We start from the raw sequence: 13,175 nt of genomic DNA, 5'->3' as shown, positions 1-13,175 counted from the left end.
CGAATGAACCGGCCAGCTGTGTCTTCAGGTCTTTACATAGAAAAATGCTGCATTTCATTGTGTCTCTCCAGTGGGCAGTTAATTATTTGCAATCTCACACTTGCGAGGAGCTTAGGATTCACAAGGATTGATAATTAAGAAATGTTTGAGGACATATAAAAAAATACTCTGGTTGGAATAATAGTTTGTCTCTGCTGTTTGATGGTTGGTTTATCCACAAAAATGCAATAAGCTAGCTTCTCTCTCACTGACAGATACTGTATGCAAATATGTTGTATTTCTTTTTCCTTATTCTTATTAAGGTTTAAGGTTTCCATATCACACTTTTGTAAATTGCATATTGCAATGTGATGTCACAAAATCATGTTAATCCATCTTAAAGAAATTAAAAAATAACTTTAGATTTAAAAACAAATTAGAAATACAGAATTTTGCAGAGCGAAGGTCAAACATCTAAATGAGGGAACAATAAGCACAACACATTTCTGAGAGGAGGGGGCCCTTAAGATATTTTAGTTTTGCTTATAATTTAGCAGCAGATCTACTTATTCTGTGTTCTCATACAAACATAAGGTAGGTAAAACAGACACTTTTCATAACAACAGTGCTGATTATCACACCGATGTGAAATAGCTCCTCTTCCCAAGCTGGTTTAAGCCTTTCATCTTTTACTGAGTCCTAAAAAACACATGTTCAATTCACTATTCCTCAGCAAGTGTTGGAGCTGTTATTGTTTGTCCACTGCAAGGTCATCGTAAAGCTCGGCAAATGACACATCTGCGAAACTCAATGTCTCTCCATCTCACAGCATTTTCTTGTGTTAACTGCAAGAAAGGAATGAGTAAAAGGTCAAAAGTTCAAAAAAAAAAAAAAGAAATAATAAAATACTTAGTGAATAATAACTGGAGGCCATTTTCAAACTGCCCTGTTGGCCATTTATGAGTTCTTTCATGTGTGACCAATGTAGATCCACTATTGTCAGATACATGGTCCGGTCATGGACACAGCGTTATGTTTGCCTTCTGTGCTCGCAGCAACATGCCACTTCAGCAGCTGTTCTTACTTTTTTTTTTGTCTTCAAAAATGACATAACTGACATTGACCAGCATAAAACGATCACAATGAATCACTTTAACAAAAGGTAGAGCAAAGCCAAGGACCCTTCTGCGTTTTTTACAGAACTAGTAAGGAGGAGCAAGATGGATTTCTGTTCTTTCATATAATAATTTTCTTCAAAGATTGTTTGTGCCAAGGTCAATTTATCAATTTTTTCCACAGCTGTTTTTATTTTATTTCAGCTTTACTGTATATGTTATTATTTATATATTTTCAACATAGAGAGGTCATACAGCTGATACCCCTCTGGTTCCCACAACTGCAGTTTTATGACTGCACACAGTTTGACTTGTTTAGATTGAACGTGGAAGAAACAGCGTATTCAAGCATAGTTTCTTATTGGGGCAATAAACCGTCTAGACAGAACTCCCCTCTTTTTCACCTTCAGCCAAGCCTTTAAAGGGCATTTGTTTATCTGAATATATTGGCTTGTCTTTTGTCTCGCACTTATCAGCTGTGGGATTATATAACACATGCTGAGGCATTTTACACTGAAATAGATCCATAAAAAGGTCAATATCATGTATAATGTAAGGCAATTGCATACAGTTTATTTCAGTATATTCTATGGCGCTTTTAAATGGTAGCTATAAAATTAACTTAGCAACTAATAACTGTTCACAGCTAATGTATGAATTACTTACACATGAATGTATTGTCTTTAAAAAATTGAGATGTGGAGCAAATGTTCATTTTCTTTTTTTCTCTGACCAACAAAAAGAACTTGAAGATATTCAGTTTGAAAATGGAATAAACCTCTGACCCCTCGGTGTGATATACCCTTGGTAAATCATGTCTGCATAATGTAATCTGTTACAAGTGAGGCATGTTAAATGTCCTGCATAACTACAAATATACTCCATATTTTATGCTTAGATTTTAAAACAGGTTAGAGTTGAGCCACAGTGACATAGATTGAGACTCTCATTGAACATGTCAGGATCTTTACCCTCACAGCTTTTAAAAGAATAAGCTACATATCAGTTTGTGTGTGATTTTTGTGTCATCAGAAGATTTAATCTTGGGTTATTGATTATCTGGTAATCCATTCAGATGTTCAATTGCTCCTGTCTAAATCACTCTTTTGATTATAGAGTTCACTATAAACATGCAGGAGGTGATCACTGTGTGCTGCTCTTATACAGGTAAATTCTCTTCAGTGATTAAACGTGTACTTCCTGGAAGGTTTTTGATACACAAACTTTGCCCACAAGGTGAATATAAATAAGAATCAGAAATAACATTTTCATTCCAGTACCTTCTTCATGCCAATGCAAACATTTTAGTTTCCCATTAGTGCTGCACCAGCACCAAAACAGTTACTGATTGGTGTGACATTTGTCATATTTTCTCACATAACAATATATTTTTGGACATTAGGTCTCAGCAGACTGTCTTATAGGAAAAACTGAACCACGGCAAACTGATCTCTTAGTACCATCTGGAAGAATTAATGCTAAATTCTAAGCCATAGTTGAAACTTATTGCAGACTGCAAACTACCAGTGTACCAGCGTATTATTGTATGCATTAGCCTGAACATTCACAGTAGCTCACTGATTTCTATCTATTATACTAAAGGATTCATTTTTGAGCATAATAATTGGGCACAGCTGTAAATGTAAAAGTGGGAAACTGCAGCTTCCAGGCACAATAACCATGAACAAAAAAAAAAGATGTATGTTGTATCACAAACAGAGTGAATACAAGTGTGTGTGTAACATACATTACTGTACATTTCATACACAAAACTGCATTAACTTTTGACTGTATTTGGAAGAATTTAGATTTTCCAAACATTTATACCCCTGACACTAATAAACAGCGATCCCACGATATTTATCAGTATCACAACATCTCAACAAATAAATGCCTCAAGAAATATTATAGTGATACCATATATGTGTGTGGTATGATTAGATTACCATAAACTGACCTTCCTTTTGCACAGATGCACCACATATGTTTACAGGAACATGCTAAATACATGAAGGTGTTGCTGCAGGAGGATGAAGATATAAAATATGATTCATTTCCATGAGTCCCAGCAAAAACATACAAGATCAAAACATCCTTATATGTGAATAAATTTGATATGGACCAAATAGGAAATAGCCCAAAATAAAGTAAAGTACTTCAGGTTATCATTTAAACTAAAGTTAAAGACGCCACAGGTGAGTAGTCTATCAACTTATCTATCAAACATGTTTTACTGGTCTTTTTCTGGCTTGTGTCTGTCGGTGACAATTTTTTTTTTTCTTTTTTTCATGAACAAGGAAAAGAGCGATGCGTTGGGTGTTATTAACCCTGCCTCCATCCTGCAGTCCATCCACTAGCATGGCTCCTCCCGCCCCCTCCTGGCACTCCGCTCCGCTCATCAATAGGGAGCACATTTGAATAATGTGTGAGCACTTGGACTGGAGCCAATCAGCTGTCAGAGGACCGTGATAAATCGCAATGCATTATTGATAATAATAATTACGTTGACATGCGCATTTCTAGCCTACTTGAGGGGCTAATTTTCCAAGCAGAAGAATTTGTTGAAGAAGGAGAGGAAAATTGTTTGTAACTCTTTGCTCCTGATGGTTGCACCATGTCGAGGCGCAAGCAAGCCAAACCGCAGCACATCAACTCCGACGAGCCCGGTTCGCTTGAAAATGGTAAGTTTACACACACACACACACACACACACACACGGTATGGGGGAGTCAGTTACCCAAAAAAGAAAAAAGAAAAAACTTAACGTGTGGCCCCGCCATGCCATGTTTGTAACTCTCGACATTTTATGTAAAAAGTTGGGGGGCTGACTTTTTACATTGTTCCTCTCTCACTTTGACCTGTTGCTGTCCCTCTGCATTGACCAGTTAAACTTTAGCTACAGGAGCTGGCAAGCGACATAGTCACTGAATTATTTTAAACACAATACAGGTGCCTCGCCGGGGTCGCTTTAAAATGCAACACTGTAAGCTTTAACTTTTACTAGAGACCGAGTCGCATCCTTTATTTGTAACTTTTTAAACAGTTTTGATGTCGAACAAATTTAGACCAATTTCATCCCGAATCGACCAGTCGTGGGGGTTTCGTGTAGTTATTTCATGATTAAGGTTGAAAGTCGGTGAAACCCTTTTGAACTTTTTACCATTCTTTGAAACTTGTTTTTCTACCTGTTGTCTTTTGGATACATTGGGGGCTTACTTAGGAAGTTGTGTGGCAAAGAATGGCTCCATAGGCTGACCAGGGTACCTTTCATGTGTATCTTTATTTGACTGTAATATTATTAACTGGCCTCGTTTATCACGAAACATCACTTGGTGTTAAATATTAGTACATACTACTTGATCTTTTGATTGAATTTCGATTTGGTATTTTTACAGTTGTAATTTTGATTTGTACTTGTGCTTATACTTTTGCTGTATCTAATGTATCAGCGTGTGCGTGTGTGTATATATATATATATATATATATATATATATATATTGTGGTGGCATTTATTTGCGAGTGTGCGCCAAAGTTGCAGCTTTTTTTTTTAAACAAAAGGTGCCCAAAAAACTGTATGAAATGTGACTCTGGAGTAAGCTGACCTAAAGGCAATAAATCCCCCAGTTTAATGCATGACTGTTTCCTTTCGTACATATGTGGAGAGGTGGGGGATGGAGCAGTGGCCTTTTTGTGGAGACTGGGTGGGGGTGCGTTTTGGTGTTGCCATATGCAAGTTCCAGCCCTGTAGTGGATAGACCTCACCTTATAATTAGGAAACTTTGGATAACCCGTTGTTTAGAGAGCCGCGGGACATTTTGGTGTATCTGCCTCTTAGAACATGATTATGTAATGAAAGATAACTTTTCGTGTATCACACAAGCGTCTGTGAATTTAATTTTTAGTCTGACCTCGTGTCATGTACCCCACTAAAGGTGATCGGATACAGGTCATGCGCCGTCAAGTGGTAAACTAGAGTGTTGCCGCCCTCTATTTACTTAATAATCGACGAGTTGGGATTTTATTTGAAGTACATTGTGATTTATTCCTCAGTTGCACCTTGTGTGTGCTGTGCCTGTCGAAGTTAATTTTATCAAGATAAGAGCAGCTGCATTTTAGGCTACAGTGCGCAAATGTGGGTGGCTGAGCCATGCTTAATGTTTCCTCATGGATCAAAATGTGATGCAGTTTGCAACTTTTTTTCGTGACAATGCTTCAATGCCTCCTGGTGAGCAATTAACAAGTCCAACAGTTTCCTTGGGCAAATGCAAACAGGTGGTCTCCCCCCTTCTCTGAGGAATTAGCATTTAACAATACACCCAGTTGTGAAATGGCCTCTTGGTTAGCAGACAAATTAAAATGCACACTTGGAGCACTTATCAGGCTTTCACAGGCTGTGAAAATACTTGAAGGTTAATCAACATTAGATTACCCCTTCCCTATTTTCTTTTTAAGACGAGGTTTGTATTGTAAACTTAGTCTTTTATTCATTTTTTTTGTGCAAACTGGGACATCAAATTCAGTGTAGAAGTTTTTAGATATCCAATACTTACTGGATTTTAGTTTGAGATATGTCACAAGTATTGCCCCACATGTGGTGCTGGAAATGGATCTGATTTTTAGCAAGTGCTGGAGTGGCTTATTTCAGAAATGCAGTAATTTAATGCCCAGTGGCTCTTTGTCTTTCTGGACATTGTTGAGGGTAATGTCAAAAGTAGATGATTGCCCTCTGCTGGCCCTGTGGACAATAGGCAATTTCAAAGTCTGTTGCAGCCCAGTGCAGTGACCCAGAGGGAGTGGACACATTAAGAGGGATATATTACAAGAGAGACTGTGTGATCCAAAAAAACTCAAGTCTCAAAAGTTTCCACAGAATCAAATCAACACCTTTTCACATTAGCAATAAATGTTTAACATAAAACTCAAAGTTTAACTATATTGCAAGGCTGGTATATTGGATTTCAAGATATTGTAATGTGGTCTTATTTTTATCCATTACCACAATTTTACTTATCTTGACACATTAGCAGTAATGCTGTTTTCCAAACTTGCAAGTCTGTATATTACTAAGTTTACTTTTGAATTGCTAAATTTGAATTATTAATCTATATTTAATTAATCATTCATTTTAATTGCCCAAATATCACCCTAACTGTAGAAGAGCATTGATTTTAAATCCTGTTATCTTGTTGTTTCAGGGATTCTTCGAGATGATCAGGCTGAGGAGACTGGAAACAAAATGAAGAGGTTCAGAATGGATGAGACCAGGGTCTGCAACAAGTGTTGTGCTGAATTCTTTGATGAAGCAGAATTTCTTGAGCATGAGAAAAATTGCACTAAAAGTCAGCAAGTGGTCATCATGAAAGACGGAGATGGCAATGAAATGCCTGAGGAATATTCACAAGGTTCTCCTGAAGGCCCTACCAGTGACCATGATGATAGCCAGTCCAGTAGTCATTCCCTATCAAATGTCAACACAGACCACCTGGAAAGAACAGAAGAAGACTCGAGCATGAATGCAGAGGATTCAGGACAACAAGATCACGCAGAGATGTCTGCAAGCCCTGAGATGACTTTCCACCCCTCACCCAAAATGCACAATTCAAATGTCACTCTTGAAACCATGGCAGATACTAAAGTTGCTGTCTCCCAACATTCTTCAAGTAATACATCTCTGACCTCGTCAGAGGATGCCCTGCAGGCCATCCCGATGATCTTGGAACAGTTAGTGTGCCTCCAGCAACAGCAGCTACAGCAAATACAGCTCACAGAACAGATTCGAATCCAAGTAGCTATGATGACTCCACAGAGTCTCCAGTCATCAGTAGGGGCAGCAATGGACCCTCTGAAAGCCCTTGGTGCACATCTGTCTCAACAGCTCTCTGCTGCAGCAGCTCTGATAGGAAAAAGGACCGGCAGCCAGAGTCTTTCTATGGAGACAATGAAGCAAGGTAAACTACCTCTGCCCACTGGCATCCCTGCCTCTCTACCTGGAGGACTGGGTTCAGTAAACTCTAAAACAGACATTTTGAAGGGCATTCCAGATCTGGCCAGTCGTTTACCAGCACTACTGCCCCAATCTCCAGGTGTCTTGGGATTCCCGAGCACCTTCAATGGGATCCAAGCAGGGATTGAGTCCTCCAAAAAGGTGAAGACGAAAATGCTGAACCTTCCACCAGAATCAAAGAATGGTGACTCACTATACAAGCACAAGTGTAAGTACTGCGGAAAGACCTTCGGCAATGACAGTGCGCTCCAGATTCACTTGCGTTCTCACACCGGGGAGAGGCCCTTCAAGTGTAACATTTGCGGAAACCGATTCACAACCAAAGGAAACCTCAAAGTGCATTTCCAGCGGCATAAAGACAAGTATCCGAACATTGGCATGAACCCTCATCCTGTGCCAGAGCACCTTGACAACATTCCCACCAGCAGTGGCATTCCGTTTGGCATGTCTGTGCCCATGGACGAGTCAAACATGACTGAAATCAAGCCTATGCTGGGCCATCCTACTGCTGGGTTCCACCCATCATCCATACCAGGCTTCAAGGCGACATTTGACAGCTTTGGAGGGGACTCCTTTTCCCAGAGACCCTCCCCAACAATAAGCGATGGCTCTCCGTCTGTTTCCTCTAATATGTTTGGTCAAGAGACAGGACTGGATCCAAATCAGAAGGACGCTAAAGAACTGCTTGGACCACTGCATCATATGAATGGGAATGCCCTCCCAGCAGAACAAAGCTCTGGAACGGCAAAACTTCAGCAAATGGTGGATGGCCTGGAAAAAAGGACCAATGACCCCAATGAGTGTGTAATCTGTCATAGGGTGCTCAGTTGCCAGAGCTCGCTCAAGATGCATTACCGTACACACACCGGCGAGAGGCCCTACAAATGCAAAATCTGTGGCCGTGCATTCTCCACTAAGGGTAACCTCAAGGCTCATTATGGAGTGCACAGGGCTAACACCCCTCTTAAGATGCAGCACTCATGCCCTATTTGCCAGAAGAAGTTCACTAACGCTGTGGTTCTGCAGCAGCACATTCGCATGCACATGGGCGGGCAGATCCCCAACACCCCAATGCCGGAAAACCAGTTTGAAGCAGCAGAAGCAATGGAGCCATCTCTACCAGAGGAGAAGCCCATGGATACTAATGGTTTTGAAACAAGCATGGAGGATCATGAACCAGAGCTTAACTCACAGAAGCCAAACGAGACCTTAGATTCCCTCCCTCCTGCCTCTGAGGGACAACCAAAGAAGCATTCTGCCCCCGTTGCCTTTTCCAGCCTGGATGTTTTGAAGAACCTCACCTCTGCTCTTGCACTGAAACGACAGAGTAGCACTGCTTCGGAGAGCGAGGGAACAGCCAAAGAATCCCCATCAGCTCCTAGAGATCAGGAATATCACAATGGCCGTAGTCCCGCCATTTCTGACTCAGCCATGTCTTTTCATTCATCCTCCCCTGTAAATAACAACCTGAGTAGCAGCAAGTCTCCTGAGTCTGCTGTTGATGAATTTGCCAGTAGTGGGTCAAAACCAGAGTCTGAGGGTGGCACTCAAGATGGCACTGAGTCAAGTGGAGCCCTTGACCTTACAGCTTCAAGCAGCTTCACCCCCAAAGCCATTAAAGAAGAACCTGGCATGCCATTCACAAATGGAGACTATGGTGAGTTTTATTAGTTTTAGAAATGTACTTTAAACAGCGTCATGTTGAATGCATGGATCTAATTCTCCACTCTTTGTATCAACAGTTCCTAGTAACATGTCTTTCATGAGGATACCATCATGTCTGGCCAGTTTGGAGATGAAGATTCCTCCAGAGAATCCTTTGGGCCCCCATGGTTTGTTCGGCTCCCACATGCCTCAGGGAACAACCGTGCCCTCTTCCATCTCCACCGCACCTCGACGATCAACCAAACAGCACATGTGTAATGTCTGTGGGAAGAACTTCTCATCTGCTAGTGCTTTGCAGATCCACGAGCGCACTCACACGGGGGAGAAGCCTTTTGCCTGCAACATCTGTGGCAGGGCTTTCACCACCAAGGGAAATTTAAAGGTAAGAAACCACTGTGCCTCGAAGTGTTGTATAGGCTGTTTCAGTTTATAAAGTCTGTACTTTGGAATAATGGAGCTAGTGTTTTGATGGGATTGTAATTGACTGGGCGTCTTGTTTTTCAGGTGCACATCGGCACTCACATGTGGAACAACTCGTCACGGCGTGGTCAGCGTCTCTCTCTGGATAATCCCATGGCACTGATGGCAATGAGCGCAGAGGCTAAGATGTTGCCAGAAATCATGCAGGGGCCCAAAGAATTGGGTGCTCCACCAATGAACTTTGACCCATCTCTGTGGAACCAGTACGCTGCTGCCTTCAGTGGTGGCCTGACAATGAAGACCAATGAAATTTCTGTCATCCAGGGTGGTGGCATCCCACTCCCTGGTAGCCCTGCCGGTGGGCCTCTTATTGGATCTACCGGAGGCCTCATGAAGATGGATGGATCCCACTCTGGCTTGCCTGCCACGGTGGCTGAAATTGAGAATAAAAGCTCTGACAGTGTGCCAAAATCACAGTTCCCACATTTCATGGAGGAGGGTAAAATTGCAGTTAACTAGGCTTTTTGGACATCTGCCAGTTTATCACCTGAACTGAGTTTTTGAATGTGTCCTTTTTTGAATGAGGTACAATCAATTTCCAGAGAAAACCTTGTAGAATTCTGCTTAGATTGGTTGAATTTTTCCAGTAACTTCATTGCGACTGTCTCTCCTCCTGATCAAGTGTTATTTTTAGTTGAACTTGATATAACTACTGTAGTTGTATTTTATTTTATATAAATATATATGCGGGTATTTTTTTCCTGTGACTTTTTTTTGTTTTGCTGTCTATCCAGAAGTTTGAATGTATAACTTACTTGAAATTGCTTTAATTCAGACTGTCTCCTTGATACTGAAGGATTTTGACTTTAATAGGAAACGTTTTAGGGCATGACACGATGTCTCAGTGTTCAGAAAAAATGGCGTAGTTAACCATATGTGTCTATAATGACTACTTTCCCTCCTATTGTGTGCCATAGTTTTTATGACATTGTTCATTTTTTGTTGTGGTAAATGCCATTATCATGTCTCATTTTGAGGGGGCTTTTGATCAGACTGGCAGATTATTCCTGTGTCTTGTCTCTTAAAGCAAGTCACAACAGTTGAGTCATCAGTTTTGGAAAATGCAGATTATAAAATAGGTGTTGCATCTTTGTTGCATTGGCGCTAAGATACAATAGTTAATGATTCAAACCTTTTGCCAAGTGCCTAATCTGAACTTTAGTGTTGCTGTTGTCTTTCACTGCACCATTTGGTCGTCATGGAGGCTCTGTTAGACTGGTTAAATTAGTGTGTTGTACAGTGTAGCATGGCATGTATTTCATATTTTCAGTTTACAAATGTCAAATTCTCAACCTACATATTCCACTTGTAAATCTGCAGAGTCAAATTTAGTTGGCTGAGCTCTGAATGCTATTATATCAGTAATGTTCTCATGCCTGCACTTTATTTCAGTTTTAGGTAGCTCTACTTTTTATAGTTGCATTTCAGTTTCACTGCTTTTATTGTGATGGCTAAATGGGGAAAGGGCAAATCAACAATTTTGTCAACTTTTCCTTCCTGTCAGATTTTGTTTAAAATATCCATTTAGAGTAACTGTCAGACTTACCAGCTTGTAGCATCATTAATTTATTTATAATACACAAAATGCTTGAGTTTAGGGGGTAAGTTCTACCTCGTTGTTTAGATTTTTAGTTGTTCTCTGTGCCCCCTACTCTCAATGCAATGCTCTGTATATTTTCCGATACATTCGTGAGCATGCGATAAGATTTTTCACTCTCAACCTGCTGAGTTGAACAGTACTGAATGTATCACTGGACACTTTACACAACTCAGAACGGTCAGAGTACTTTGTAGGCCCCTGCTGTACATTCCTTATCGATATGCATTTGCCAAGTTGTGCCTTTCTTTAGCAAACCATGTCAAAACTGCTTTCAAGTTGTCTCTACAATTCAAGTAATGTTGAGCCAATTTGGCCTGTTTACAATGTAAATGTTTTTTTTGTTTTTTTTTTTTCAAATGTTTCCTTCTCCTAAATGTTTTCTGATTTTGAAAAATAAAATCAGGGTGACTTTTTCAATATTTCTCTTGTCATTACTCCAGTGACTACTCAAATGTGTCATACCCTTATGCTAATTTCTCTGCGAGCACAGACTGCTTTCAATGTACACAAAATCCCTAATTACAGTTTACACCTAGAGATGACTCAAGACAAGCATTCATTTTCTTTCTACTCTCATGACCCACCAATAGACATTAATCCCCTTCCCATTTTGCATTCTCAACGAGAAAATATTTGCATCCACAACTGAAGCTTGCTCTCCAGCCATGCGTGTCAACAGTCCATTTTAAATAAATTATACAGTGGCCTTTTCCTTTCCACGTTTGACATGATATAATACTCATTTGTCACACATCATTGTCATTGCAAGGCAGTAAAACTGGCAGTGGGCATACAGTCAGTGAGCAGAAATACAGAAACACCTGCACTGTAGTGCACCAGCTCAGCAGTCAATCCCACCAATTAGTTTTTCATGAGATAACATGAGTTTTTTGTGTGTTGACTCGATTCAATGGTACATTTAAATGCAATACTTTGTGGTGGTGGTGTTGTTGTATCAGACTATTTAATTTGATTGTCATGGACAACATAACACACAGATGTTCCAAAAAATAAAAGATCGAAACATACAAAGACAAGTAATATGAATAAAGCAAACCTCAAGGTTTTATGCATAAAGCATGACAAAGGATAGAAAAAAGAAAAAGTGGATACTCATTTTCATAGTCGTGACCACTCAAATCGTGATAACAACACAGGCTGCTATATTACAGACTTAGGTCAAAGCTGTGGCATGCAAATTTAATTATTGTGGGCATTTCCCATTATGCAAATAGTGCATTTTTGCTACATTGGTGTATATTCACCCATCTCTCCTCTTTCCATTTCCTTTACTGGAAAATCTCACACCTGTTTTTAGAAGCTTATGTAATCTGTTAAGTTTTTCCAAATATTACCCAACAAGAAGAGGTCAGGTCCAAAACAACCATAATACTATACGACTATACCTAGTATTATACTGAACCTATGCTGGTCCTCTGTTATGTTCAAACACTTGTAAGTAGCCTTTTGCCCAGACCACTTGACTGCATTGTATGAAAGGTGTTTCTAGTAGTTTGTCCATTTCACTTAACATTTACAGAGCACTAAAAATTTAAAAATTAAATTGCAATGCATACAGTAAAATACAATACCATAAACTACAGCCGTAAAAGGACATAACATCTCTATCAAAACACAACTGCTGTATCAGATGCTACATCTTGGTCACTCAGAAGCAGAGGTGCAACATGTACTCAGATCCTTTACTGAAATAAAAGTAGAAATACCGTTAGGTATAAATACTCTGCTACAGTCCACCATTCATAATCTTACTTGAGTAATACACACAGTATACAAGGTATACATACAGTACAGTACAGACTACAGACTACTACAGCAAAATCCTCTTAACTGTCCTCTGTGAGTGAGGATCAAATGATGTGTCATACAGTGAAGCTCTGTGTGTGTAATATACATGAATTTAATATATTTGTTATTTTAATTACCCATAGAGAGATAGCCAAGTTTTCTATATAATAATGATATCAGTTTGTATCTATGGAATAGCATCTAGCATTTCCTTTTTTACATAACTTTTCATGTCTTGTAACTTATTTAGGTTGTTAGGCCTGACGATATATTGTATATTATGTGTTTGTGCTGATATAAGTCTGTTTTTAAATGTGATTTTTGGTGTTGCCTGTTCTGTGTTTATTGTTTTATTTGTTTAGCTCTTTTTGAGAGTGTTTAATATATCACATTAGTGGATTATTATCATTTATGTGTTAAAATTTAACCAGAACTTTAATGTATTTGGTTTTGATGGAACTGGTTTTCTACCTTTGCTCATTCATACCTTCTGATTCCTTCTGATTCATACCATTCATGTGTG

The 13,175-nt window shown here is 39.6% G+C and overlaps 1 protein-coding gene across 1 annotated transcript; it reads left to right on the top strand.

The window, feature by feature from the left end:
- Nucleotides 1-3,582: 3,582 nt before the first annotated feature.
- On the top strand, nt 3,583-11,260 carry sall4 (spalt-like transcription factor 4). Its single transcript, XM_023392917.2, has 4 exons — nt 3,583-3,775; nt 6,290-8,755; nt 8,841-9,145; nt 9,268-11,260. The coding sequence occupies exons 1-4, from the start codon at nt 3,709-3,711 to the stop codon at nt 9,700-9,702; spliced, it is 3,273 nt and encodes a 1,090-aa protein (XP_023248685.1). The 5' UTR covers nt 3,583-3,708; the 3' UTR covers nt 9,703-11,260.
- Nucleotides 11,261-13,175: the final 1,915 nt, after the last annotated feature.

This window comes from Seriola lalandi, unplaced genomic scaffold, assembly GCF_002814215.2.
Source record: "Seriola lalandi dorsalis isolate HSWRI2012SDOR001 ecotype SW California unplaced genomic scaffold, Sedor1 jcf7180002054927, whole genome shotgun sequence".
NCBI lineage: Eukaryota > Metazoa > Chordata > Actinopteri > Carangiformes > Carangidae > Seriola > Seriola lalandi.
Note: the sequence above shows the minus strand (reverse complement) of the source record. Positions and strands in the feature narration are given on the sequence as shown.

Coding starts and splice junctions, on each gene's coding strand:
- sall4 (XM_023392917.2), top strand. CDS start 3,709: ATGTCGAGGCGCAAGCAAGCCAAACCGCAGCACATCAACTCCGACGAG. Junction 3,776..6,289: donor GCCCGGTTCGCTTGAAAATG/GTAAGTTTACAC, acceptor TTGTTGTTTCAG/GGATTCTTCGAGATGATCAG. Junction 8,756..8,840: donor ATTCACAAATGGAGACTATG/GTGAGTTTTATT, acceptor TTGTATCAACAG/TTCCTAGTAACATGTCTTTC.